This window comes from Lutzomyia longipalpis, chromosome 3, assembly GCF_024334085.1.
Source record: "Lutzomyia longipalpis isolate SR_M1_2022 chromosome 3, ASM2433408v1".
NCBI classification, from domain to species: domain Eukaryota; kingdom Metazoa; phylum Arthropoda; class Insecta; order Diptera; family Psychodidae; genus Lutzomyia; species Lutzomyia longipalpis.
The window spans coordinates 23,174,418-23,200,456 of NC_074709.1; the positions used below are offsets into that span (position 1 = coordinate 23,174,418).

The 26,039-nt window shown below is 36.9% G+C and overlaps 4 protein-coding genes and 1 non-coding gene across 13 annotated transcripts; 1 reads left to right on the forward strand and 4 right to left on the reverse strand.

The window, feature by feature from the left end:
- Positions 1–123: 123 nt before the first annotated feature.
- Positions 124–18,843, reverse strand: LOC129792863 (hepatocyte nuclear factor 4-gamma). Of its 9 annotated transcripts, none has more exons than XM_055832257.1 (7): positions 18,718–18,843; positions 15,768–15,841; positions 2,458–3,047; positions 2,257–2,377; positions 1,784–2,021; positions 1,578–1,714; positions 124–1,139 (listed from the first exon to the last, which is right to left on the reverse strand). In XM_055832257.1, exons 2-7 carry the CDS (start codon positions 15,808–15,810, stop codon positions 625–627), a joined length of 1,644 nt encoding a protein of 547 aa, XP_055688232.1. In that variant the 5' UTR covers positions 15,811–15,841; positions 18,718–18,843; the 3' UTR covers positions 124–624. The 9 variants fall into 9 exon arrangements, with proteins under 9 accessions (XP_055688232.1, XP_055688226.1, XP_055688225.1 ...); XM_055832251.1 differs by lacking the exon at positions 18,718–18,843 and adding an exon at positions 16,017–16,267; XM_055832250.1 differs by lacking the exon at positions 18,718–18,843 and adding an exon at positions 16,017–16,108 and having other exon boundaries at positions 124–1,136; positions 1,784–1,997.
- On the reverse strand, positions 10,075–12,913 carry LOC129792862 (uncharacterized). Its single transcript, XM_055832247.1, has 2 exons — positions 10,425–12,913; positions 10,075–10,355 (listed from the first exon to the last, which is right to left on the reverse strand). The coding sequence occupies exon 1, from the start codon at positions 12,767–12,769 to the stop codon at positions 10,469–10,471; it is 2,301 nt and encodes a 766-aa protein (XP_055688222.1). The 5' UTR covers positions 12,770–12,913; the 3' UTR covers positions 10,075–10,355; positions 10,425–10,468.
- Positions 18,844–19,111: 268 nt separating the features above from the next.
- LOC129792866 (uncharacterized) lies at positions 19,112–23,244 on the forward strand. The gene is made up of 6 exons (XM_055832259.1): positions 19,112–19,264; positions 19,463–19,632; positions 19,707–20,395; positions 20,624–21,216; positions 21,286–21,425; positions 21,489–23,244. The coding sequence occupies exons 1-6, from the start codon at positions 19,197–19,199 to the stop codon at positions 21,662–21,664; spliced, it is 1,836 nt and encodes a 611-aa protein (XP_055688234.1). The 5' UTR covers positions 19,112–19,196; the 3' UTR covers positions 21,665–23,244.
- Positions 23,171–25,963, reverse strand: LOC129792868 (ester hydrolase C11orf54 homolog). The gene is made up of 4 exons (XM_055832261.1): positions 25,789–25,963; positions 24,608–25,059; positions 24,436–24,532; positions 23,171–23,613 (listed from the first exon to the last, which is right to left on the reverse strand). The coding sequence occupies exons 1-4, from the start codon at positions 25,865–25,867 to the stop codon at positions 23,273–23,275; spliced, it is 969 nt and encodes a 322-aa protein (XP_055688236.1). The 5' UTR covers positions 25,868–25,963; the 3' UTR covers positions 23,171–23,272.
- Positions 23,672–23,745, reverse strand: Trnan-guu (transfer RNA asparagine (anticodon GUU)). The gene has a single exon. It is a non-coding gene; the product is annotated as a tRNA-Asn (tRNA).
- Positions 25,964–26,039: the final 76 nt, after the last annotated feature.

The following is a 26,039-nucleotide window of genomic DNA, read 5'->3' on the forward strand; positions in this document are numbered from 1 at the left end:
ACGAAGTGTACCGAATATGCAAAAAAAAATTCCCGCCAAAACAACATAACCCTACTTTTACATAAAAACTTCCGGATCTCCCGGACAGCTTAAAAATTCAAGAAAATCGAGGAAAATCACGGCTTTTTTGGTCAAAAAGGCTGTATTTTATTGCTGTATAACAGACTCAGTATAAATTTGTATCTCTTAACACATTCGCCACGAATATATTAGACATCTATGATAAAAAAAAAAAACAACTTTGCAGCGTAACTTATTAAATCTCAAAATCACCCATTTTTTTTTAATCTTAAAAACCATATTTCTAACATTTTTTTGATCTTTCTCTCTTAACATTTTCATTCTTTTGTATTTTAAAGGCACTTTCACTATTGCCACGCTGTCCTCTTCCAGCCAGAAGAATATCAATATACAATTTCTTTTAACAATTTGCCACTAAAATTCTATTTTATTTTTACAAATTTCTCTTAAAAATATTAATTTTATTTAAAAAATATTCCTAAAAATAGACCCAGCTCATTTTATTAGAAAAGACTCTGTGGTAGAGAAAGGTAAATTCATTCTATATTGGATAATTCCTCAAGAAACCATCCCAGGTAATTACAATTAGAAAATATAGATGGATCAGAACCTATGATCGGGTTCTTGTTTAAAATTAGTCCGAAGGCCAATGGGTCCCACATTGGGACTCATTTGGTGGCCACATGTGGTCTTTCGCTGCACAAGACCCCCATTGTCGTACATTGCGTGCTCTGGTGCATGAGGTACATTCCCATTGCTTCCTGGTCCCATGCTGCCGTACTCCATATCCCCGGATGACTGCTGCCCGAATTCCTGCATCTGCGGAAAGGACACAGGTGTGGTCATAAAGCATTTTTCTGCCTTTACAGGAGCCGATGGGGAGAGATTGAAGGTCGCCTCTGTACGACGGTAGAGATCCTCACTGCCACCAGCTTCGAGGGGCATCATGGGGACATCGAGGGAATTCTCGAGGCTCGCGTGCATCGGATGTTCAGACATTAGTTGCTCTGGGGATGACACAGGCTCCTGCGGTGAGGGCACCTGATCGCACATCTGCTGCTGTGACTGCGATGGGCTGTAGCTGTTCATGACAGGCGTCAATGGGGAGGAATTGTCTGCTGTTGGGCAAGAAAAAAACAGGCAAAATGGATTAGAAAATTGTCATCAAGTAAATTATTAAATACTTCAATTAAACATTAAAAAAAATCCCAAAGTATCGCTTTCATTTTCATTGCTGCGTGAACTTGAAAATTATCTTCATATTCCTTCAATGAATTCTGCTATATACCATCATCCTATCGGTCTTATAATTCACTTTAATCAATTTTGCGATAAAATTTCTCACAAGTACTCAATCATTTAGTATTATATCGCTTGCTGTCTACAACAGCAAAATGAAGTAGCAAACAAACCAATTCATATTGCTGTAGTTTTCTTAGTAATTTAGGAAATCCATCACTTAACATGTAAGCGAAGGGATCTTTGCACTATGACGTTCTCTCTGAGTCATACATCAAGAAATAATTTCTCAAAAGAAAGAAAAAAAGAAAATTTACCTCCAAGAAGCATTTCTTGTAGTAGATTATCAATGTGGGCAACACCAAAGAGTTTTGCAAATTGAATTTGTTCAATCATTTGCCATGTTATTGATTGCAAAACTGGCAGAATGAGAAGAATCTCTCCAAAGCGACCACTATTGAATGAGAAAACAAATCAAAATTAAATTTCTTTCACACAAAAATTGTGAAAAAAAAAATCTTACCGAGAGCTGTAGAGACGATCTGATATGTAGTCCTCAAGATTATTTAGTATTTGATGGCGTATCGCCCGAATTCTGTTTGGTTCATTGAGTCCCTTGGCATTTGGATCGAAGAAAACAAGAGCTTTTATACACGCCAATTCTGCATCATCGAGATTGATGTCCTTCATGGCACGCACCAGCTCATCAATGATTCTTGCGCCTATCCGGGAGATATCTAAGTTGGGAGAGAGGCATGCATCTGAAAAGTGTAAGAAGAAACAGCGGATTTTGGCACGGGGGAGTCCTTCTTACAGTTTAACACGAAGGATGAAGGATGGTTTTCCACTTTTCCCAACCCAAGAAAAAGACGCGACAAAATTTTGCAAGTTTGATTTGCCAAAATTGTAACAAAAAAAAAGGGATTCGCCACCACACGAGAGACAAATGGCCAGAGAAATGATAAGCAAAGCTTGAATTGAATTGACTAATTTTACCTGGACAGTGTTTTGTAATGATGCAATTATTGCTGAGCAGGAGAACATCCTTCAGGTGCATCGATCGCCGTGACAGCCCCAACAGGAGATGTTCCCCAGCATGAGCTCGCAAAAGGGCCACCTAATAAGTAAAAATTAAAGATTTTATGTAAAAGAAAATCCTTATTTTAAGAAGCAAAAAGTAGTTCTTTTCTAACCAACCTGATCATCGAGCTGAAGCTCATTGAAGGCCGGAATATGTTTGGCCCACTCGACGAGATTGAGTAGCTGCTGCTTCATTGATTCGCAGACATCATTAATACTGGCGAATTGTTTGTTCTCCAGATTCTCCGTTGTACTCTCGAGGATTACCCCAATTTTTGACTGTCGACACTCCATTTCTGCCCGCAAAAGTGACTGCACTGACAACCCATTGCCCGTATCCCGATCTTCTGTACTCAGGCGACGACTACTGATCCTATCACGCTCATTCTGTACAGCTTCCTTCTTCATGCCCGCCTTGAAGCACTTCCTCAGTCTACAGTAACGACACTGATTCCTCTTGTCCTTGTCCACGACGCAATTTCGCGAGAAGCGACACGTGTAGAGGTGATTTTTGCGTACACTACGCCTAAAGAAGCCCTTGCACCCATCGCAACTGGGTGCCCCGTAGTGTTTGCCTGTTGCACGATCACCGCAAATGGCACAACAACTGCCCACAATGCCCTGGCCATTGCTTTGGCCATTTACACTTGAGGGACTTGCAAGCTCTGGCGGACTGTTAACCGGTAGAACAGGGGTTGTGTCATGATCTGGAATTTATAAAAAATATAATTCGAAATTTTTCTTTAATTCTAAATTAGAATTCTTCTAATGAATTTATCTTCTATTTAAAATTTTATTTTTTTTTTATATTAAAATTTCATTTAAAAGTTTTGAGGTAGAAGTGGTTTAGATAATAAATAAATATTTCCTTGATCGTTTGATTTTTTTTCTAACGTTTGATTTATTTCTTATAAGTTTGACGTTCCTCATTTAACCCTTTCGCATTCATGTGAAACATTGAAATTTGCGCTCTTTTTACTAGGATATTTATTCTGTGGATGCATTCAGAGGGCTTTATCCAGTGAGAATGTCTTCTTTGGCCATTTTTGTGTGAATTTAATGCATTTGTAATTTGGAAAAACAATTAAATTCATAAAAAGTATGGAAAATTTGTATGACACAAAAAAACATGAAAGGGTTTACGTTTGACGTTGTTCTTTTAACATTATTTGTTTCTTTCATAACATTTAACGTGTTCCGTCTGACGCTGGACATTTATTTTCTTACGTAATATTTAAGCGATCTCTTTAAACGTTTGAAATAACTCCTAACGTTTGACGTTTTACGGCGCATAAACGTCAGATCGTAATTAAACATTTGACGTTTATTTTAACAATTTAATGTTTGAAAATTCCCTTTCTGTTTTTTTTTAAATGAAATATAGCATGAAAATAATTATTTTATTAGAAAAGAGTGTCAAAAAATTGCATAAAAATCAATAAAAAATAGCTCATAATGAATTTTTCCTGAATTAAATTTTCTCCAACTCTCTGTTAAACAATTTATTTTTAAAAGAAATTAAGCTCTTGGTGATACATTTCCCCGCATGAAAAAATAATTTGGAAACCTCATTTGAGAGAAACGTGTAGAAGAAAAAAAAACATCATGAAATGCGATATGAGAATTGGGATTTGTCTCAAAGCCGTGAACCGGGATGTCGTTTGTCTTCCAAGTCCCCAACATTTTGATTAAAGTGACACCAAGACGAAAAAAAAGGTCTCCAACATCCCGGAACCATCAATTAAAATTTATATGCTAGACAATTTTTTTCATGTATGCATTCTTTCAGTGAGAATTCTTCTGATTCATGAAACCTCTTCGATGGTGCTATATATTACTTATTCCCCCCCCCCCCAAAACATAGTGTCCACTTCATCTATAATCTATCATGCGCTATCAACAAATGAATTTCTTTTTATAACATGCTTTTCACATGGTTTATATGGTTACACTCTTGCCTAAAATATTGGTTCAATCGAGTTTTGCGAATCCCATCTACGTCTTTTTAGCACCCACTTGTCCTTTTCTTCTACACGAAGCTTACTCAGAATTTTTTTTCCCCTTATCTTGGTCGCAAATTTATGAAGATTGATAATTCTGTGAAGCTCGCACTCATAATTTTTATGTCTCCTGCTAAAAGAAACGCAATGTTTTTGGACACGACTCTCCCACTCCAAATACCCCCTCAAGGTGCGATAATACCCAAAAGAAGAAGAGGAAAAGAGTATGAGAAACCACTGAAATATACTCTCTCACAAGTCAGTTTAAATCGCAAAGAAAATTTATGAGGTTGGATTTTATATTTTGCGATAAGAAAATATTTTTACAAGATCAAAAAAAATGGTAAAAAAGTATAAAATATCGAGAAACATATCACCAACACAAGTAGGAATATCTGTCACATGAAAGCTCCCCCGAGAAAATCCTCTGAAAGCCTTTTGCGTACTCATTGGAAATTCTCAGTTATCAAAGATTTTCTAATGACTTTTCTCTCTGAGCTCGGATTCCCTTTTCACGTGGTTTTCGTAGAATCAAAAAAATTGAATTTTAGGGATTACCACCTTGCCAATTTATTATCAAACACATCGCTCACAAATCGCAAATGGAAGCAAAGTACAATATTTCGCGCATTTTGATGTCGGAGCTTTTTGGGAAAAGTGACGTAGGTCACACTCGGTGATTTTCCCACCTTCGATCCGTGATAGGAAAATCTGCGACACCTTTTTATTGCATTTTGAGTCATTCACCAACCGGTGCCTTTATAAAGAAAAGCAACATTTTATTAGTTTATTTTAAAAAGGAATTCCCTCGGATTTAGAAATGTAAATTATGCTATCTAAAGCATTTTTTTTACATAGACAAATACACGACTTAAAGAAGCCAATAAATAAGTATAGAAAAAAGCTCAGTCAAGTTGACAAAGAGCTTTTCAATATATGGGTTAAAAGTCGCATTGAGATGCGATAAACCGCACCAATATAATGTGATTCTGCTGTCGCTTGCATTTGAAAGATCGCACAGCTACGACCTAGACATGCCAGACAATATTTTCCCCTTTTAGCAGAAATTCCAAAGAAAAAGAAGAGTCCTCGCATTCTGTCTAATCATTTTCCTCCCGCTTCTAGTGAAGAGATAGCATCGCTCACTTATCAGTTATTATTATGATGAGCTTTCAGTAAATATTTTCTTATTGTCAAATAATTAACATTTAAGAAAAAAAAGCAAATCGCATACCGAAAGATATTTTTCCTGCTGATACAGCAATATGTAGTGTCAATGATGCAAGTCAAACAGTGTGATACATTCCCCCAAAAAACATCCTTCGGGATTTTACGTGTAATATATTTATAAAAGCTCTTCTCAAAATTTGAGGCCACGGAAGGCAAAAAAAAACTACACATAAATAAATACATAGAACTGTGTGTATTGTAAGAAGTATAAATTCCATAGGATTGCAAAATAAACAAGAAGAGAAAAAAAATTGTGAGTCAACTAATAGCAATAAACATCGAATCATCTCAATTTTCTCTCATTTACTGGAAAATATTTCTGTACATATAAACATACTGCGGGATAGTAACCGGACACAGAAATAGAATGACTTGAAATTTGCAAGATGAAATACGTTATTGTGAGTTTAATTCTTTTTTTTTTTCTTAAAGACGATTTATCTTGAGAAATCAATATTAATTTATTAACTTTTCTAAAAAAAAGTAGGGAGTTAGTAGGGCAAAATGAATTTAAAAGAAAATCTTTAATCGGAAAATGGACACACATTAGAATGTTTTAAATATTTATTTTTCATTATTATTAAAAAGACGCTAACAAGAAGAGATTAATTAAACAAAAAAAACGATTCAAGAGGAGTGCTTTTTCATTCGAATTAGGAGCTTTTGACGCTTTTCACGAATTAGATTTTCCTTTTTTTTCAAATGTTTGAAATTTTTTCTCAAAGTTTTATTACCTGTTATTTCTAAAGTTTGGCGCCAATTTGACGATTTTTTTAACGTTTGAAATTTCGTTTTAGCTGTTATTCTTTTTTTTTACTGACTGATGTTTAATAATGAAGAAATTTTTATTTCATTATTTTTTTTTGTTTAAAGACTTTATATAAAAAAAATAATTAACTCAATAACGACTGAAAATCTGTCTTTTCAATTTTTTTGATTGATTCTTAGCTTAGAAATACTTTTTTAAAAAAGAAATTTAATTAAAATTCCAGCCTAGTTTGAGCCACAGCAAATTTGCTGACGCTCTCGGAAGGGGCTCATCTTTCTATTTCATCCCTTACGAATTTCCTGTCATGGAATCCCTTAGTTCAAAAGCTTATTAGTTCAAGCAATCTTGTAATAGTTTTAATGGGATTTTTTTAAAATTATTTTTTGAAGTTTTTTTTCTTTGACGTGTCTAATTTCGTGACCTATACACACGGTTTAAAGCACGAATTTGAAAAACAATTGTGGATGAAAAATCGTGATTTTAAATAATAAAAAATTCTTTTTTTAACCTTCTTGTTTCTAGTTTTATAAGCAAAAAATTGAGCTGATTAAAATCACCTCTATATTGTAAATTTTTTTTCACAAACTTCTATACAAAGAGATCGCAATAAATAAATTATCCGTAAAAAGTGATTTGAATGATTTGTTTTATAAACAACAAGTCAATATTTTAACTTTTTTCAATGTTGTAATGTTTCTTTTTTTATTCCTTTGAAGACAGTGAGAGCTTAATTCATCATGATTAATATTTGTAGGAACTTTTAGAAATTCTCTGATAACCTTATAGATAGTAAAAGGCGGCTAGTGGCGTCGTCGGTTCTATGAGCCGACACTGTATAATTTACAACCGAGAAATATCTTAATATATAGGAAGAAAAAAAAACTATAAAAAATATTTTATTTTCTAGTACAATTCAGTCTTCGTTATCATGTATAGTCCAAGCAGCGACACTTTATGGGTACTATACCATTGGAAAATGTTGGAGAAATGCAGTGAGAGTATTACTTTACTTGAGAAAGTCACAATTGCGTTATCTTTTAAAGTGCCTCTTCTTCGACTTTTTCTGATAAATAATCCCCCCCAATACAAAACTCCCAAGTCATTGACAGTCTCGCTCTCTTTTTTTTTCTTTAATTTCAAGGGATATTATTGCAGAAAATTTATGAATGATGGCATTTGGGGCGCCTCTTTTAAATGAGAGTATGAATCACAAAGAGGGAAAGGGTACCTATAGTGCTTCTCTCTTTTCTTTTGTATACTCACCAAATATTTGGAAGATATTCTCCTCAAAGGTGGGACTAAGGATGAAGTTGGCATTTTCAAAATTGGACATAAATTCACTTTTCATCATCACTTCAAGATTTTTCTCGCTAAACTATTACAATATCTGAATATGGAATGACTCGACAACTTAATCTCTGACACTGGATTGCACTACTAAAAAAATATGCGGCGGTATTTGTTGAGGTCTCTTTTTTTCTCTCTCTGTCTATGTAATATGTTTTTTGGTTGTAAATTTTAACAAATTGCACGAGATCACAGACGATGCGTAGCAATAAAAAACAAACTTATTATCACACAAAAAAAGGAACTAAACTATTAGGAAAAATGGTCAAATTTGTCAATGAATAAAAACACTTTTAGCTCCATTCAAGACGACAACGTACACCACTTGTTGAATATTATATATGAAAGTAAATAAAGTTTGCGCACACTTGAGAGTCATAGAGGAAAAAATATAAGAATTTTCTTCTTTTTTTTCCTTATACGTTGAACTGAGGAAAATTGCTGCACAAAGGCACATTTACGTATGACTGTATCGTTTAGATGTTTGAAGAAAACTGTTTCACATTAAACTGTGAGAGATTGAGGAAAAAAAGCACAATCTATTGGAAATGGAGAAGGAGACAGGCGAATGTGTAATAATTATCGAATCACAAAATATTCATTATCAGCAAAATAATCGTCAACTTTACTCTTATCACTTATTTCTTAGGAGGAGCCCTCTCTCGTCGTTATATACGTTGTCGGGCACAAAATATTTTCTCACTCACTCACTTTCGGGAGCCCACACTTTACTTTTACACGTCTACCACAAGGAGCCCCTCAAAGACTCTCCACCGTTGTCAGTCACTTACTATTTCAATACAACTTCTGTGGGAGCTCTTTTCTACTCAAATTATCATTAGGGGATTGCAATGATGACGAATACCCCACCGAAATTGAGACCGCCCCCCAATAAAAGGAGTGTCAACACAAATGACCAACCAAAATATCAATTAACGTCCATTCATTACCCATTTTTGCATATTAAATACCTTTCTTACTATCGCAGAAAACTTGTCTCCAAAAACAACATTCATGCCGTCATAACGTACCTCAAACATTACGTAATGAAAATCCACAAATCTCCATTGTACATAAGAAAAATATTCACAAGCAAAATTACATCCAGTCATCACATTTTAATGGGGAGATTCTTAAGTCTGGGGGAGCTAACACAAAAAAAAGTGCGCGATAAAAGAGGGAATAAATGTTAATTAGATAGATAAATATACATGTTTTACACACCATTATAGGGGAGGGCGGGGCTAATAAAGTCACTTAAGGGTTTGGAAAAAGCTTAAAATATCATATTTCCTAGCTAGATAGAACAAAATGATCTGAGTAGGAGTTGTAGGGCATGAAATATCCTAAAGAATTGAACTATACATTTCGCTTTAACTATTTAAGAAATATTATATTATGAGCTTTTTCTGAACCCTTAAGTGACTTTTTTAACCCCGCCCTCCCCTACCCCAAGAATAATACCAGATTTTCTTAATATTTAATATAAATTATCTCACTCTCTCCCGCGCGCGGCATTTATGTTAATTTAATTTCCTTAAAATTTATATTGACTTTTCTGATGAAATGTTTCAATAAATTACCATTGAGATCATTGTAGTAGACACCCAGAGATGCCCCCGCTGTGGCCTCTTTTCTCCATTATATTATTCATCTCTCCATAAAATAATGCCCGAGAATAAAATATTATATTCTCGATTTTGTTGAGTTAAAGAAAATCGTTTTGTTAATTACAGTGATGCATCGCATAATTAGATGATTTACATAACAAGTGTTTTACTTAACGAACGTCTAAGGTAAGTCTTCTGTCGTTATTAGTGTTTTAAGGTGATTTCAAATATTCATTTCATAGCAAGAAGGAATGGAACAGACAAATCAACAAATATTTTTTCTTAAAGGTTAAAGAATAGTAAGAAAATGATAGTTTTCTGCAAAATAAAGAAACCTATTCATTGGTTTTCATTTCATGTTTCCTCTTCGTGTAAAATATGCGTAACATATGTAAGTTTGGAAGGGAAATCAACAAACAGATTTAGGTCCTATTTTACACAAAAATATCAATTGAGAAAAATCTGTAGAGATTTATTAAAATACAAACATAGATGTCCTTATTGTGTTTTCTGTATCTTTAAACGTATGAAACATTCTCCCTAATGTTTCGTATTTATCAAAATAGTTTAATTTTCTGAATATTTTTCAATTTCTGATCACAGTTGTGATTAAATATTATTTTCTGGTTTAAAATGATGTTTTTTATGAAACTGCATATTCTAAAGAAAGTCTTAATGAAGTGTTTTAAAAATACCTTGACAAAAGATTCATCAATGAAATATTAGCAAGAATGTTTCATGCATTTAAAAGAAATTTTAAAATCTAATTTAAAAATTGTGTACGCGCGATTGCGTAATCTTTTTACTGACCTTGAAAGATAAGTAGATTTAGTTAGAAAAATAGCCAATCCCGGTCGAAGGGACAAAATTTTTGTCCCTCACTCGTGGAATTTCTGCGCCGGATGCAACGATGAATGAATAGATGTGCACGTGGAGCACTAAAGTTCCCTTTCCAACACCTTTTTTATTTCTAAATTTCACCTTACAGATTTTTCTACGTTAATAATTCACTTATGCACTTTCTCCTCACAATTTGAGCAACTTCCAAGTCCCTTTTTCCTGCAATTAATCACGAAATAAATGCTTCACCTCGAGAGTCAGAATTTTCACGCGTCTTTTTGCTCTTACATCAAAAACGGAAGTGACTCTGACACCCGAGGTGAAGTTTCACCTCAATTGACAGCGTCAATTTTAGGCTGCGTATCAAAATATGCTCCAGCATCGCCAACATTCTCCCCGGTGGGGTCCATTCGGTCTTCCGACCGATAGGAGCACAGAAAGTCATCCTCTGGAAGCTGAAGAATGTCTGTGTAATGCGGAAGATTCTCCTTTCTCATGCAGTAGATTGGTTGGAGTTGCCGGAAGTGTTCTTGCCAAATGATGAACTTCAGGCGATTGAGCTTTGGCAAGACGATGGGATGATTATCTTGGTGTAGCATGTGACCTTCCTGATAGCTCAATGTCCGGGGATCGAGGGGAAATGGCAGAGTATTCAGCCACTTCCAATTGCGCGGCTGAATGCTCCCCGGCTGTGCAATGTTCTCTGCAGCTCTCTCGAGGATTCTCGGCTGATGCACACACGAAATGCAATGTGAAGCGTTCCTGAATCCTGACACTGGCATGATGTTCTGAACCTGGTACTTCCTTTGTGTCAGAATTCTGAAGCAGTGAGCGATAGTGGACTGTATATCGGGCAAAAATGAATGAGTCAACCAAGTTGACCCCGACGACTCAGGCTGAGACTGAATGCAGTTTTCTTGAAGAGATTTTTGAAGCATGATTCGAATCAGATGGATGAGCGCTCTGTGATGATGCACGCATTGAATAGGACCCCTCTTGGAGTCGTCACAGAGGGGCTTCACCCACTGAACACATTGTAGATCATCAAGAGCCTTGCAGTGAAGCATTTGCAAGGCAAAGTTGTTGTGGAATTTGCGTTCCAATGCGCGGAGTTGTGGGATGACGAACTCGCGCGACTCACCAAGAATGCACGGAGGGTGATGAAAGAGAAGCAGAGGCAGAAGATTTTCACCCCCAATGCACTGATGAGCCGAAGCTGAATGAGATGGTGATGCAAGTTGATCCTCCAGTTGTAAAGAGTTCACAGGCACATCCTCAAATTCCCTGAATTGATGCAAAGAGGTTTCCGGAGTTGTGGCAGTGAACGTTAAGCAATATGAGGCAGACATAACCTCATTCTCTCCCACTACCACATGGCCAACCACTGAAGCTGTTAACATGGGAAGTCCTGGGCCCAGTGAGATGGAATCGTTCAGGAAGCAGTCCCAGAAATGGTTGCCAGAGATGAGAATGTCCACAGGGCGTTGCACCGCCCAATCCGGGTCCGCCAGAGGGATATGCTGAGGTATGTGCATCTTGGAGGAGTCTACAGGCCAGTTGGGAAACATGCCTGGGATTTGAGGCATGACGAAACATTTCAGTGTGATGCGGATGCCGTTAGTCCTGGAGACTACAGTCGCGTTCACAAAGAATCTAGCGCGAGAAGTCGTGGCGCGCAGGCCACTGACAGAGAAGCAAGCAGGATGTCTCGGTAGATTCGGCTGCCTCGCCATGTCTGAAGCAATGACGTTAACTTGAGCTCCACAGTCAAGTAGTATGCGGCAGGAAAGCATCTGCCCAGTTGCTGTTAGAAGATTCACCAAAGCCGTCGCAAGAAAGACTCTTGGAGGTGGATAGGAGTGGTGAATCTCAGAAGCAGAACAGACAGCAACAATGGCAGAAGAATCCGTAGGACTGGTGGAACCTTGGACGTCTGAAGCATTGTCTGAGGATGCTGAAGCTTGGCTGAAGATGCATTGATCCACAGAGCTGGATTTGTCATGAAGCAGGACATTGTGCCAGCCCTGGCACTTGTGGTACGGATGAGATGACTTCCTACAGCACCGATATGGATCGGTACTGACAGTGTTGACGAGAGCAGAAGCGTGAAAGGTAGGCAAATGCAATTGAGGAGGTTTGACGGCTGTCACAGGGAGTGCAGAGCCGCTGGTGGCACCCAACGGAACATCTTTCAATGCATTGACGAGATTTTCCATGTTCTCATGATGCTGCATCTCCGACGTGTGATAGCGATTTTCGGATTGTTGCATGAAGGTAAGAAATTGTTGCGTTAAATCCCCAGAAGCAATGGAGGTAGGCTTCATGTCTGTGGCGGAATATCCGGGAGCGTCATCAAGAAGATCTTTGATTTTGGCCATAAGCAAATCGCATCGCTGAATGAAATCTTTGAGGCTGGCAACCTCAGCAGTTTGATGAAGCTCAAGCGTTTTGCTAGCGATGATTTCTGCCTGGACGTCGATGTATTGTTTTCTAAGTGCCCCCACTGTGTCCAACTGACTGGCTAAGTTTGCAGAATAGTCAGCTAGTTGTTTGTCAATGTCAGCGAGGCCATCAACGAAGGTTTGAATTCGAGAAATTCCGGTCAAAATTGCTCCCCGGATTTCGAGAGACATGACTGCGCTTGCGGTGTATGCAATGGGATGAAGCTGAAGCTCTAGAAGCACTTGAAGCTACGCTGATTCAAGCAAAAGGGTCGATGGACCAAATGTACGCGCGATTGCGTAATCTTTTTACTGACCTTGAAAGATAAGTAGATTTAGTTAGAAAAATAGCCAATCCCGGTCGAAGGGACAAATGTACGCGCGATTGCGTAATCTTTTTACTGACCTTGAAAGATAAGTAGATTTAGTTAGAAAAATAGCCAATCCCGGTCGAAGGGACAAAATTTTTGTCCCTCACTCGTGGAATTTCTGCGCCGGATGCAACGATGAATGAATAGATGTGCACGTGGAGCACTAAAGTTCCCTTTCCAACACCTTTTTTATTTCTAAATTTCACCTTACAGATTTTTCTACGTTAATAATTCACTTATGCACTTTCTCCTCACAATTTGAGCAACTTCCAAGTCCCTTTTTCCTGCAATTAATCACGAAATAAATGCTTCACCTCGAGAGTCAGAATTTTCACGCGTCTTTTTGCTCTTACATCAAAAACGGAAGTGACTCTGACACCCGAGGTGAAGTTTCACCTCAATTGACAGCGTCAATTTTAGGCTGCGTATCAAAATATGCTCCAGCATCGCCAACAATTGTCTGGCATTTTTTTTAAAATTCTTTTTGCTATGATTCCTTTTCTATTTTTTTTAATTGACTCTTATTGGTTGTCAAATTTGTACTTCTAAGGTCTTATTTAACCTTACAAATTACTAAATTTTGTAGGTATTGAAAAAAAGCCCTTAAAAACTCCAATGAGCTTCCGGAAAACAAGAAAAGTATTACGTATAGGTACTAAAGTTTGATAGGCTAGAGAAACGCCTCGACACGATGTTAGGAATCTTTTTAGATAGTTATTGGAGCTAACTTTATGCATTCGTGGAACCTTGATCCTAATTTCAAAAGTTTACGAATTGTTGTTTGAGATTCAAAACAGAAATGTCTACGTAGGTAAGGCCTAAATATCTCTATGATGCCAATATTGAGACATCATTACAAGGACGTCATTTAGAGGACATGATTGATAAGACGTCATATCGCTGTTTGCAACAGCTAAATATAGAACGTCATATATAGGACGTCATACTCAGGACGTCATATCCACGAATTCATTTATTCTTCAGCTTGTGCGACAATTAATCTGTTTTTATTATCGTTTTAAGTCTTATTTAAGACTAGCCTAGTGTAACAAGTGTTCATATCTTTTGTAGTTTTTTTTTTTTTAATTTTTAATGATCACATTTATTGTTGGAGTAAAGATTTTTTTTTCAGTAACGTTTATTACCCGAGGGAAACGTACTGTTGTTTTCTTTTAAATACGGCATTGGCACTAATTCTTGATCAAAATTTAGTATGAAATATATCTACAAACCCTGATGATGGTTTCATAGTGAGTCAAAAGTTTAAAAAATTGTTGTAGTTTAAGAGCAATGGTTAAAACAATGTAAGAAAAATTAAATTTTATGGTTGTTCAAATTGTCTTAAACCAGTTATAGAATTCCTTGATAGAGAAAACGTCAATTTTATCAAATTTCATTTCATTTTCATTGGCCTTTCACGTGAACTTCAAGGGAATTTCGAGTGTGCTATCGCTTCTCCCAAAAGTATGGGTTTAACCCACAATGATTCTTTTCTTTTGCACCGCGACAATTCATTCAGAATCTCCCCGTGTCAAGATAGCAGGCATATTTACAACCATCACCGGGAGACTGCAAGGTACTGCCAATCTTTCTGCACACTTTTAGCCATATTTAATCAATCAGCCCCAGGGCATCCAGATACTATGATGTGTTGGGCTATAAACAGCTCCCTCAAAAAGAACTTTTAGTATCGAAAATCTCCTTATCGCAATACGATAAGATTCCTTGGTGTAGACCAGTTTTTTTTTGTTAACCCACACTTGCTTCACGCATATACCAAGATCCATAATCCCGAATTACTTTGAGCTTTCGCCGGTTTTCTATATATGTACATTCTATATCGCACAAAATTTCATAAGACACCCATCATCTCTTTTTGATACTCAAACCGAGTGGTATCAAAAGTCGCTCCTGGAATTAAATTGTGCTATCACTGAATCTATTTTTTACGTATGGGCTTCCACTCATGTTCGTTAAGTTGATCAGGATCGCTGCCTGTATACAAAAGGCTCATCATGATCTATTTTCAGTCCCATCAAGAGGGGAGCTTTTGATTATATTCATTAAAAGATTGTTTTGTAAATCGTGCCTTAAGAAGTGATAAAGAAAACCCAAATGGAAAGCCTCATAGGGTTGAACTTTGGTCACACTTCGTCATCGTCGCTTTGACTCAACACAAATCGCACAATACATAAAATTGCAAAGAGACACAACAACCCAAAGACGCCGGAAAGTGCGAAAAAATGCCGCTGTTTGACTCATTCGCATTATTTCTTTTTTGTTCTCTGTCTCTAAGGCATTGCTGCACATGGAGTTTCATATCGTAGAATGGGGTAGATTTATAGATTTTAATTTATTACTAATGTCATATTAGGAATAAATTTCACGTTTAGACTATATGATACAAGAAATTGTATATTAATTGAAATTGGCGTAGCAAACGATTAAACGAAAATTCAGAGGTTTTTCTCCATAAATTCATTGAGAATTTGTGAATTTAACGCGTCATTAAAATCATTCATATTATTTGGAGAAATAAATAGTAAAATATTTAAATTAATTTAGTAAAAATTTGTAGATAACCATTAAATGTTTATTTATGATAATAAATTACGATAATTTGGTTTTTGTAAATTCATAGCTTTTTCTACTTAGGAAGTTCTTTAAATTATTTTCTTAGTTTACGAGTTATCAAAAGAAGTTAAACATTCGTAAAAAAATAAGAATCTCAGCCCTGTATTTGCCACCGAATTTGTCTTCTTACCCCATTTTACAGTATCATAATTAGAAAAGTTAGTAGTAGTAACATTAAAGCTCACCTTTGATGGGCAAATTGTTGTTCTCCATTGTATTTGTGTCCATATTAGCAGCTGGTGAACCAAATATTTGTGATCTGTAATAAAAATAAATAGGAAAAGAGCAAAACATTAATAAAGAATTCATACAATGGAATGAAAAGTGCTATAGGAAGAAGTTTGCCAGCAGATGAATTGAATGCCATTTTGCTTCAACATACAAACAACATAAATTTATTAATATATTTTTTTTTGCAAGAACTTCTCTCTCACATTGAGCTTGGTGACAATATAATTTTCAAGATCAACCACGACGCCAAGATAGCCGCGGATAATTGAAGGAGCTTCATTTGTGATTTACAAAGATGCTGTGAAGCGACAGAATATATCACACATAATTGCATCCTCGCGTCACACCGCAATTGAATAACTCGAGAGATGATTGGCGTGAGGAAAAACTCACTTTTTACATGATCACTCCATGTGATTATATTATATCATGTAGTAAACTCTTTTTTTTGCACTCCCCCTGTAATGCGAAAAGTTAAGAAAAACCCGTTTCACACTAACATCTCCTCAACTGATTTCACGTGTATTTTTCATTCTCATTAAATTCTCCATAGTTTACGCGCTACTACAGCACCTGCCACGCAAATTGCATTGCCAACACACACACCTGGGTGGAAAATTTTTATGCGCGAAATTATTCTCTCCCTAGCATAGTGCAGAAAAATTAAATCACACATTCCTCTATACTCGGAAGCACAAAGCTATTTGTCTGCTTCGCTCCTTTATCAGTACTTCGTATTATGCTGTGAGCATATGGGGGGCACTTGAGAAATAATATTGAGGCTCTTGTGAAATTGATAACTTTGCATGTTTGACGAATAAATACAATTTCTACACTATTATGCTAAATAATTGTTTGTTGAATTTATATTTGCGATTTACACCAAATAGTCGGATAGCACAGCTATGTGAGGGCTATTCAGAAAGTCACCTGAGGGGGTGTTGCTTAATTAATTTGATTCTTACCAAGGAGGTATATGGAATAGAAAAAAGCAATAACAACGCGTCAGTAATTATATTTGAGAGTTGCCTTAGTTGGGAATAAAGGGCTTAAGTTTTTTTTTTTTTGAGAAATTGCGTTACTTTCTATTTTAAAATGTTAAAAAACGATAATAGGCTAATTTGTTTTAGACTTCAGTGCATTTGAAGGCCTTTTATCGAAGTTGACATGTTTTAAGCATTTGTAGAGTTTCTTGAAACCTTTTATTTGAGTGCATTTTGAATAAAAGCGATCAAGCCGTTCCTTAGATATATTGGAAAGCATTAGTGACTTCTGATAGCCAAATTGGTTAAACGGTTTAACTGATTTTCAAATACGAACTACCAACAAAAAGGTCTTGTTCAGATCAACATAATAAAATTTTAAGCCTCTAGCTACAAGGGTCGTGTTTGAGCGTAGAAAATGAAATTTATTCCCTTAATTTTGAAGTAAGATTTTAAATCGGTAATCTACCTTTTGCTGTCTTCGCTGTCTTGCTATAACCCAAAGTTTGGACTACAGTACGGTAGAACGAACGGACCAAAAACTCGGATTTTCAGACCGTCTACCAACTAATTCCTAATTAAAAAATAAATAAAGAAAAATTAGACCAAAAACATAATAAAAAATGAAGATTAAACGACATAATACCCTTCAGATCTCTAAGTAGTTAGGTACCTAAGTACCTAAACATCTAACCTTCTGGACAATCAAGCACTGCATGAATTAAGTAAGTAACAAAAAAAGACTGAGAAAACTGACCCAACCCAGTATAACTCTTTTATACATAATTAAAATGAATAATAAACTAAAAACGGCTGCCATACGGGTCTTAATTTTATACGATCATTCCCCCTTTAACAAGCCCAAGGAATTCAACGATTATATGCTACAGAAGAGATTCAAAGTGAAAGAATTTTTTCGGGGGAAATTCAACAATATCAAGCTTCAAGTATTGGTAATTGCTTCAATTGGTGAATTTTCCATTTGAGATCATAAATAGAGAAATCAATGCGTCCCGGCAATTTCATTTTGCAGGTCAATGCTGTGGCCGCTAAATCGTTATCAATTGGCTGCGCGCAATTTTCCGATACGGCACTGTGGGGGTAATTATTAATAAAGCAATCATACGTAATATTTACTATTTACTCTCTGGTAGGTCTCACGGGGACGGCGAGGGGGGAGGAGGCTCTGACGGAAAAACCGGGAGCAATCATGGAGATGGGATTTTGTATGGCCAGAAGAGACTTCCACACGCGACCTTCAGCGCAGAGAGAGTTTTTGCTGAAGAACCTCTTGTGGCGCGGCTCATTTGGTGGCACGAGACAGCCAATTGCTTGTGGTTGGAGACAAGCAGAAAAAAAGCCCAGTCAAGCCACTCTGGAGGTGCGCGAGCAAAAAAGCATAACTTGTGGGTTTCGTGAAAGTAACGATGAGTTGAAGAATATATTGCCGGAATTGGTGTGGAGGAGATGACGAAGGCACGAAGACGCACAATCTGGACAGACGAAAGATGCCAGTGTCCACCAAAACTATTCAATGGGGGCCCAACGGGAGCCCCACTGCTGGGACAATCGACGTTGGCACATAAATGGCACGCACTGGCGATAAGATAAGGTGATAAGAGGAACCTCTCTCCATGGGCAATGCGATGACACATTTGCCATCTTTCTCACCGAGATTATCTTCCCGGAGTCACAAATCTTCCTCAACCATTATTTATAGCGCTATAGGAGGCACACTCTCGCACTCGCCAATCTTTATTTTATTACACCACAGTGGTAGCAGAAAATTATTAAATAATCTCCTCTTTCATCAACTTTCGTCGCGCATGCAACAAGTTTCCTTTTGGCGGACATTTCTCCGGGAAAACTTGCTGATTTTTGCAAAATTCCACAATATTTGTAGCACGATGGGTTTGCATACCTGCTGCTGCAGCCGATGGTACTCCATGACACGATTAATTATTGCATTATCACAGGAAATTAAGGCAAAAATCACCAACCAAAATATTTTTCACAAACACTTGCGCCGAATAATTTTCCTCACATGAATTGCGCCGAATTTTTTCTGCGGCTTCTAAAACATAGATGAAGCACAAAGAGGCTATTCAGTGATTTTATTTCTTTCTGAAAATCCTGAAAATATTTACATCTTATTTTCAGTAATTCTACAATGAAAACATAAAATTATTTCCAATTTCCTTCAGAGCAAAAAGAAATAAAAATGTTCTTCATGTTTTTCAAGGTTCCGAATATTTTTATGTTTTCGGTTGATAAACCTTTACTTTTGATGAAACATGAATTTCATGTTTTACACCCTTGAAACAAACAACAACTTTTCGTAAAAGAAAATTATTTTTGCAAAAGTTTTCGTGCAAAAAATGAAGATTGCAAGATAGAGTGATGCCGTGTGAGAATTGTGGTGCCCAATTTTCCGTCTTCAGGATCAAACGCTCCTGTTCAGAATGCAGGTAATGCTCAATCGGCCGTGGAAATGTGGGAAAATGTTGGATAAATATCAAGGGGGAGGCGCCATAAAACGTCGCACAAAAAGAATCCAATTGGAAAAAAGTATTTTTTCTCTACAATTAAGAAAAATTCCTCAATTTCCACTCAATTAATTGATTAAAAATTGATGAAGAGATGGAATGACATGTGGGCTCTTGCAGGCGACTCTACTGCAAACAGTGCCTGGTGAAGAGGAAGGACAGGTTCCTTTGCGAAAGATGTGTCATCTTCACAACTAGACCACTGTCGCGAGTTGACTTGCTGCAGCTGAAGCCCAAGGACTTGATCTTCTACTGCCAGAGCAAGCACATCTCCACAATTGGCTGCGTGGGTGAGTTAAATCAATCGAATCAAACGTAGTTTTGATAAGTAATTAATTTTTTGTTCTTTTGTGGTGTTTTGCAGAGAAAGAGGAGCTTGTGGATTTAGTGCTGGCGCATGGAAACTCCACGCAGGATACCATTCCACGGGGTAGAAGTTCAGGGACAAACACCAATCCACCACGAGATGCAACTGACGATGAAAATTGCTCGAACCCCTTCGATCAGATTAAGCAAACTTGCCAGAATTTCTTCAATAGCGTCGCCGAGAGGATTAACAATGACTTCAACTTTGACCTCAAGACTTCATCATCCTTCTCGCCGCGCCAGAGTACGGCGGCACAACCCACAGAGCCCATTGTAAATGACGTCCGGGGACGTGGTTCACCGGCATCGGAAGTCTTCTCCTCAAGCTACACATCTAGTCACCCCGCGAGCTCATCGGCCTCCCTCACGTCTGAGCACAGCCGCCGGAGCGCCCCGAAAGGTCAACCGTCCACGCGACACAATAGGAGCCAGAGCGAGGATAAGGATCTACATGAATTTGAGGTGATTCAATCAACAAATGATCTCACACCCGAAGCGGGATCCAGTCAGGGTGCCCAAACGCGTCCCGGTGAACCTGCAATGGGCAATTCGGCTAGCTCGTCGTCATTCGAGGAACTAGGAGCCGTGGGTGGAAGTGATTCTTTCAGTGCTGTGACCAATAAGAGCAACTCAGAGACTCTGCAAATTAGCAATGAAATTGAAGGGCATCTAACGTCTTCAAGTGAGGTGAGCTCTTGATGATTCTTAAGTTTTATTAGCTAATAGATATCCCAAGAAATCCCCCAAAGAGTCATTTAATTGGATAATTTTGATGCAATTTGCGAATTAAGTCACACAGCGGGTGTACCCCTTATCTGTCCACTACAAATGTGTGTTTATCGCCAAAAAAATTGCGAAAATGATAACAACAAATCGAAGAAGTAATCAACATTATTTTCTCGCTTAACTTTTCAGGGAGCCACTGAGCGTTCTCGAAAAACTCGCTCAGCCGAATGTAGCTTTAATGGGAGAACCGTGGATGAGTTCTTTGCCCCGAGGAATAATCCCGATGGGATGTCCCTTTCGGCCAGTATCGATGCCACACCCGTCCACAGATCACGTCGCCTAAGGCGCCGCTCAGACAGCTGCATTCTCGACACGGGACAGCTGGAGCGGGACATTTCGCTCATGTTCGAAGATGAGAGCTCCCGGAAGCGCTCACGAACATCATCCCAGCGCAGTGGGAAGGAGCGTGAGGCCCTCCTTGGGCTGCTGGCGCAATTCAAGAATGAAATGTCCGCCCTTGGGCTGAGTGATGCGAGTGTCCAGGAACAACTGGATGCGGTGCTAAAATACCTCGAAGACCGAAAAGTCTCCGCCACATTGGAACCATCTACATCGACACGCGATGCAGGTGCTTCGGGAAGTGACAACGATGGCATTCACGTCTATGCAATGTCCGACGGGGATGTGTTCAATGGCATCCCCACGATAAATGTTGAAAAGCAAGCTAATAGTGAAGGATTCACACCGAGGAAATACACAAAACTCGATGACATCACCTCAAGGTAAAAGGAACATTTAAAAGGACAAAAAAAAATGAAAAGAAATAAAAACGAATCATCTCTTGTTTTCAGTGCTGAACTGGAGAAGTTGTCAGTGAAGCAATTGAAGGAGATTCTAATGCTGAATCGTGTTGACTTCAAGGGATGCTGTGAGAAGAACGAACTCCTCGAGCGCGTAACACGTCTCTGGAATGATCAAAGGATGTATCCACGTGAGTACATAAGAAAAATCATTTTTTTCCTTGAGATTTTTGATTGAAATTCCTCATAATTAGCTCCGGATAAGCTACAACCGGATGATTTGTGCAAGATTTGCATGGATGCACCAATTGAGTGCGTGATCCTTGAATGTGGCCACATGGCAACGTGCACAAATTGCGGGAAAATCCTCCATGAGTGTCCCATTTGTCGGCAGTACATTGTTCGAGTTGTTAGATTCTTCAAGGCGTAAAAAGGGGGTGTCATGCACCTCCACAAGCTACACAAGTTAAAGAATTTTTCTTTTGCACTACCTACATGGGGGATAAACAGTGGAGGAAATGTTTAAAAAATTCAAATTATTTTTTATATTTTTTTCTGGGAGGATTAAGGCTGGATTGAGGAAAGAAATAATGAAAGGGAATACATATTTATGAGGCTATAATAAATTTAGGAAAATATTTAATTGCAGATAATGGGTGAAATTCAATAGTTAGGCAGTCTTAAGCTTTTTTTTCATTTTCCTAAATATATCTTAAGTTTTTTTAAGCAAAAATTTAAGATTTCTTAAGACTTAAAATTTTCTCAAGAATTTTTAAAATTTTAAAATAAAAGTCCAGCATACAATTTTTTGTAATTTTTTCCTGATTGTCTTCGGGCATCGAAATTCGTAAAAATCATTTTAAAAGAAATATGCATTTAGCCTAATTCAGCCTAACTTAATAAATCTTAAATTTCGCATAAGAGATTAATAAAAAAATCTTTAGAAACCCTAAAAAATATTAAGAAAACTTAAGAAAATTTAATAATATCTTAAGAAAACTTGAAAAATCTCAAGACTGTCTAACTAGTGAATTTCACCCAATGATTATTCGTTGACAATGTGCCAAAAGAAAAATATTTTTAATAGAATTTGAGATTTCTTAGCTTTATGGAAGTTTTTGAAGTAATTGCAAAGATTTCGGGCACCTGTGAAGGTTTTTTCGTATACGTTGATTAATCATTGATTTTAGGGAACTTTTTTCATGATTAATATAAATTCGTCCAACTTGTGTTTAATACCAATATGCAAATATAATGATTTGCATGAGAATGTTAAATTAATTGTTTTGTTTTAATGTTCAGAAGGCACTCGAGGTCAAGGAAAAACTCAAAATGAGGTAAAATAGAAGAAAAAAAAAGTTTGAAATATTTTTTATACTCAACAAAGTCTTGTGTCTGCATTAAAAGAAATTATCTCTAATAAATTGGTTCGATTGGTTTAATAGGTTTTTTTATATATTTTTAAAAATAAAATATTGGTTTTGCATAAAAAAGGACATTTTATGGGTCAAAGTTTTAAGCTTAAAAAATGGAGTGCCTAATTTATTTCCTCCACTGTTTATTACCAAAATGAGAAAAAAAGAATTAAATATAAATTTTAAAAATGAATTTATAACGTACAATTTTGCGGCATAGCTGAAGAATTTCCTCGTTAATGCCTAAAGAAAATTCACATAAAAAATACATACCTAAATATATTTTAAAAAGGAAAACATTCCCCAAGTAAATTCTGTGAAGCGATGGCTAAAAAAAATATTCCTGTTTCGACTATTTAGTGTTGCAGAAAATAAAGAATTTGGGTGCAGGAAGAGACGATGATGTGGATTTAGGGAAGTGAAATGAAATTATAAGAAAGAAGGTAGAGAAGCAAAATTTAGGAAATATTTAGCTGTTTTAGGTGATTTAAAAAAAAATGATGAGAAAAATTCAATAAAAATGAAATAAAATAATTTTATTTCCTTTTTTTTCTTTTGTATAAAAATTTATTAAAATGTATTAAAAACTACTAAATGAAGGACTTTTTTGTGTGCGTTTGGCCTCAGTCCCGGCCGAATTTGTGGGTTTCTTTCGGCTTATCAATGCGATAGAGCTTCTCCCCAATCCCGAAGTATCCTTCGTACTCCACCGTATCCGGAGTAGTGTCGTAGTGATAGTGTCCACCCCAGTGCGATGGTGAGAAGCTGTGGAAGTGCTGGAGGCGCAAATCCAAGTCCATTTCATTCGTTACGAGTGTCCCAACAGCCACCAATGGGGCAGGCATATCGTAGAATTTGAGCCAGGTGTTGAGTTCCTCCTCCGTGTAGATGGGAGTCACGGAGAAATCCTGCATAACGTGCTGATGGGCCTTTCCGTTTTTCAGCAAAAATGTCCCTCCGAGTCCTTGAAACAAGGAATGCCAAATAGGAGCAAAAATAAAGGCAAAAGAGGGCAAAAAGCGCGCCCCCGGGTGGGCTCGAACCACCAACCTTTCGGTTAACAGCCGAACGCGCTAGCCGATTGCGCCACGGAGGCCTTGTGTCAATCTCAACTCGAGAACGATGAGAAGAAATAGGCGAAACCAACACACTGACGCTTCGGAGCAGTCAGAGTTGAAAACCCCATAGATAAGAGATAAAGTACATGCTTCTTATCTAAAGACTCCGCTATAAATTTTCTTTAATTTTCGCAAGTTGATTTTGCCCCAATCATGCCACTTGTCTGATAGAAAGCAAGACTACTTGAACAACTTCAAGGGGATTCTTAATTTTAGAAGCAATTAGGTACAAAAATTGTTTGATAATTTGAAGATTTTTTATGTGTTTTCATTAATGTTTTTTGGTGAAAGTATTTTTAGAAAAAACTGAGCATTTCAATCGTTAATTAGCGAAGGAAAACGTTAACCGTAATAGCTTAGGAATTGATTCGCAAAGTTAGACTTTAAAATCTTCTAAGTACGTTAATTCTTAACCGATAATCTTGAAAATTTGATTAAGAAGTTCTTAAACTGTACATTTAACCGGATTCTATTAGATTTTTATGAAAATAAAATATTTTTATGTATTTTTAGGCACTTAAAAACTACAAACTAGTATTATAGCTAAGCGTAGGGCAAATCCTGGTTAACAACATAAGTTTCTTTTATCCTATTCTCATAATTTTAAAGCTTATAGAAAGAAAGCTTTCATAGAGAAAAAGGAAGAATTTTAAAGAAGAAAAACTTACCAATATCCTTATCCACAAAGTGACTGGCCAAACTTTCCCTGATTTGCGTTATAAAATTGTTGTTCCCTGTACGTTTTTTGCAATGAATCTTCAAGACCTAAAATTGAAATAAAAATTTCCCTTTTTATCTGATTTTTTTCCAAAAAAACTCCAAAATGTTTATCAACTTTACCTGACCAGTTTTCCCTTCGGACAAATAGATATTCCCCAAAAGAGCTGTCCTTGTCTCCGAAGCTGGAATATTTCTTCTCTCGCATTGCTTATCCTTGTCAACGAGAGCTAAATGACTCTTTGACACGATTTTCCCATCGAGCCCTCCGGCTAAATTGAAGATTCCCTCGCAATTGGAATTGCACAAGACATAGGGACCAGCCCCAGCTCCTACTGCCAAGTACTGGCTCATTTGACGCTCACGGCAAATTTTCAGGCATATCTCATTTAAATCATAGAGTTTGTCCCTCTGCACGAGCGGTAGGAGGTATGGGGCTCCACCGTATTCAACAATTGTGGCATTCCCACAGAGTCCTGAGCTAGCAAGATTGAAGGGCGCTCCAAAGAGATCTGGACACTCTACAAAATCCACAGAGACCTCCTGGAAGTTCTTCTTAAGGCCAATTGTAAGAGCTGATTGAAAATAAATAAAATTGGGCCCATTACTAGGTCGTAAAGGAAAAGGACGTTGAAAAAAAATTAGAGAAAATTTGAATTATGCGCATTTTCCAGAAGGAATTATTCTATGACTTATGCTTAGATTTTTTTTTAAATTAAATTTTAGGCAAGAGAATCATCTACAATCTCTCATTTTGTACAATATAAGTAGAATAATAACAAAATAATCGAAACGTCGCTGGAAAGCATAAAAACGCGTTTTTCCCCTTTTAATGTATTTTTTTAATCATATTTCTATTATTCTTTTATTACCAAAAATCTTTCAGGATCCAATTTAGGATTTTCTCCCCTATTGTATTGCTTTTTAATGTTTTTAATAAATTTTCTTTTACACGAAATTCCACTAAACAACAATTTTAAAAAAGCCGCGAACAAAAGTTGCTGGTGGCAACAGATAAAAAGAAAATTCAATGCAAAAGAGAAGGGCAATAGAGAACCGGATAAAATGAGAAAGTTGAAATACAAAATAATTCAAAAGTTTAATTCAGCTTTGTTGGAATTTTATTGATCATGTGTTGGAAGGATTCAAAGGAGCTGATCAGTTGACTAAATTAATTTTAAATTCTCTCACACAGAGATCCCAATCCGGAAGCTCAAGGTCATTTCATTCAAACAACGAAAGTATTGCGTCTGATTAGATGTTATTTTACAAAATTAATGGGAATATGAAGAAGAAATACTTACCTTCCTTGAGCTCCTTGTTGTCCGGAATGAAGAGATCCTTTGACTCAAAGAGCAATCCATCTGTACTGAGCGCCGTCATTTTCCTCCACGAAATGAATTTTCACTTTTTCAGTGTTTTGCCTTCGACACGGAGACAGATACTGGAGGCGCATCATTCTGTAGCGTGTCTCAATGACCTGAAACGAGGGGAATTTATTATTTAGCTTGCCCGAATCAACAACAAAAAAAATGATAGCGATTCAAGCACCTTA

What these genes read in the sequence shown, in the direction of transcription:
- LOC129792868 (XM_055832261.1), bottom strand. Translation starts at nt 25,867, where the DNA reads ATGACGGCGCTCAGTACAGATGGATTGCTCTTTGAGTCAAAGGATCTC. An exon ending in CAACAAGGAGCTCAAGGAAG is followed by an intron (nt 25,060 to 25,788) that starts GTAAGTATTTCT and finishes ATTTTCAATCAG; the next exon opens with CTCTTACAATTGGCCTTAAG. An exon ending in CCGAAGGGAAAACTGGTCAG is followed by an intron (nt 24,533 to 24,607) that starts GTAAAGTTGATA and finishes TTTCAATTTTAG; the next exon opens with GTCTTGAAGATTCATTGCAA.
- LOC129792863 (XM_055832251.1), bottom strand. Translation starts at nt 16,147, where the DNA reads ATGCAATTATGTGTGATATATTCTGTCGCTTCACAGCATCTTTGTAAA. An exon ending in ATATTGTCACCAAGCTCAAT is followed by an intron (nt 15,842 to 16,016) that starts GTGAGAGAGAAG and finishes TTTTTATTACAG; the next exon opens with ATCACAAATATTTGGTTCAC. An exon ending in AGCTTCAGCTCGATGATCAG is followed by an intron (nt 2,378 to 2,457) that starts GTTGGTTAGAAA and finishes TTTACTTATTAG; the next exon opens with GTGGCCCTTTTGCGAGCTCA.
- LOC129792866 (XM_055832259.1), top strand. Translation starts at nt 19,197, where the DNA reads ATGCCGTGTGAGAATTGTGGTGCCCAATTTTCCGTCTTCAGGATCAAA. An exon ending in CGCTCCTGTTCAGAATGCAG is followed by an intron (nt 19,265 to 19,462) that starts GTAATGCTCAAT and finishes GGGCTCTTGCAG; the next exon opens with GCGACTCTACTGCAAACAGT. An exon ending in TGATCAAAGGATGTATCCAC is followed by an intron (nt 21,426 to 21,488) that starts GTGAGTACATAA and finishes CCTCATAATTAG; the next exon opens with CTCCGGATAAGCTACAACCG.
- LOC129792862 (XM_055832247.1), bottom strand. Translation starts at nt 12,769, where the DNA reads ATGTCTCTCGAAATCCGGGGAGCAATTTTGACCGGAATTTCTCGAATT.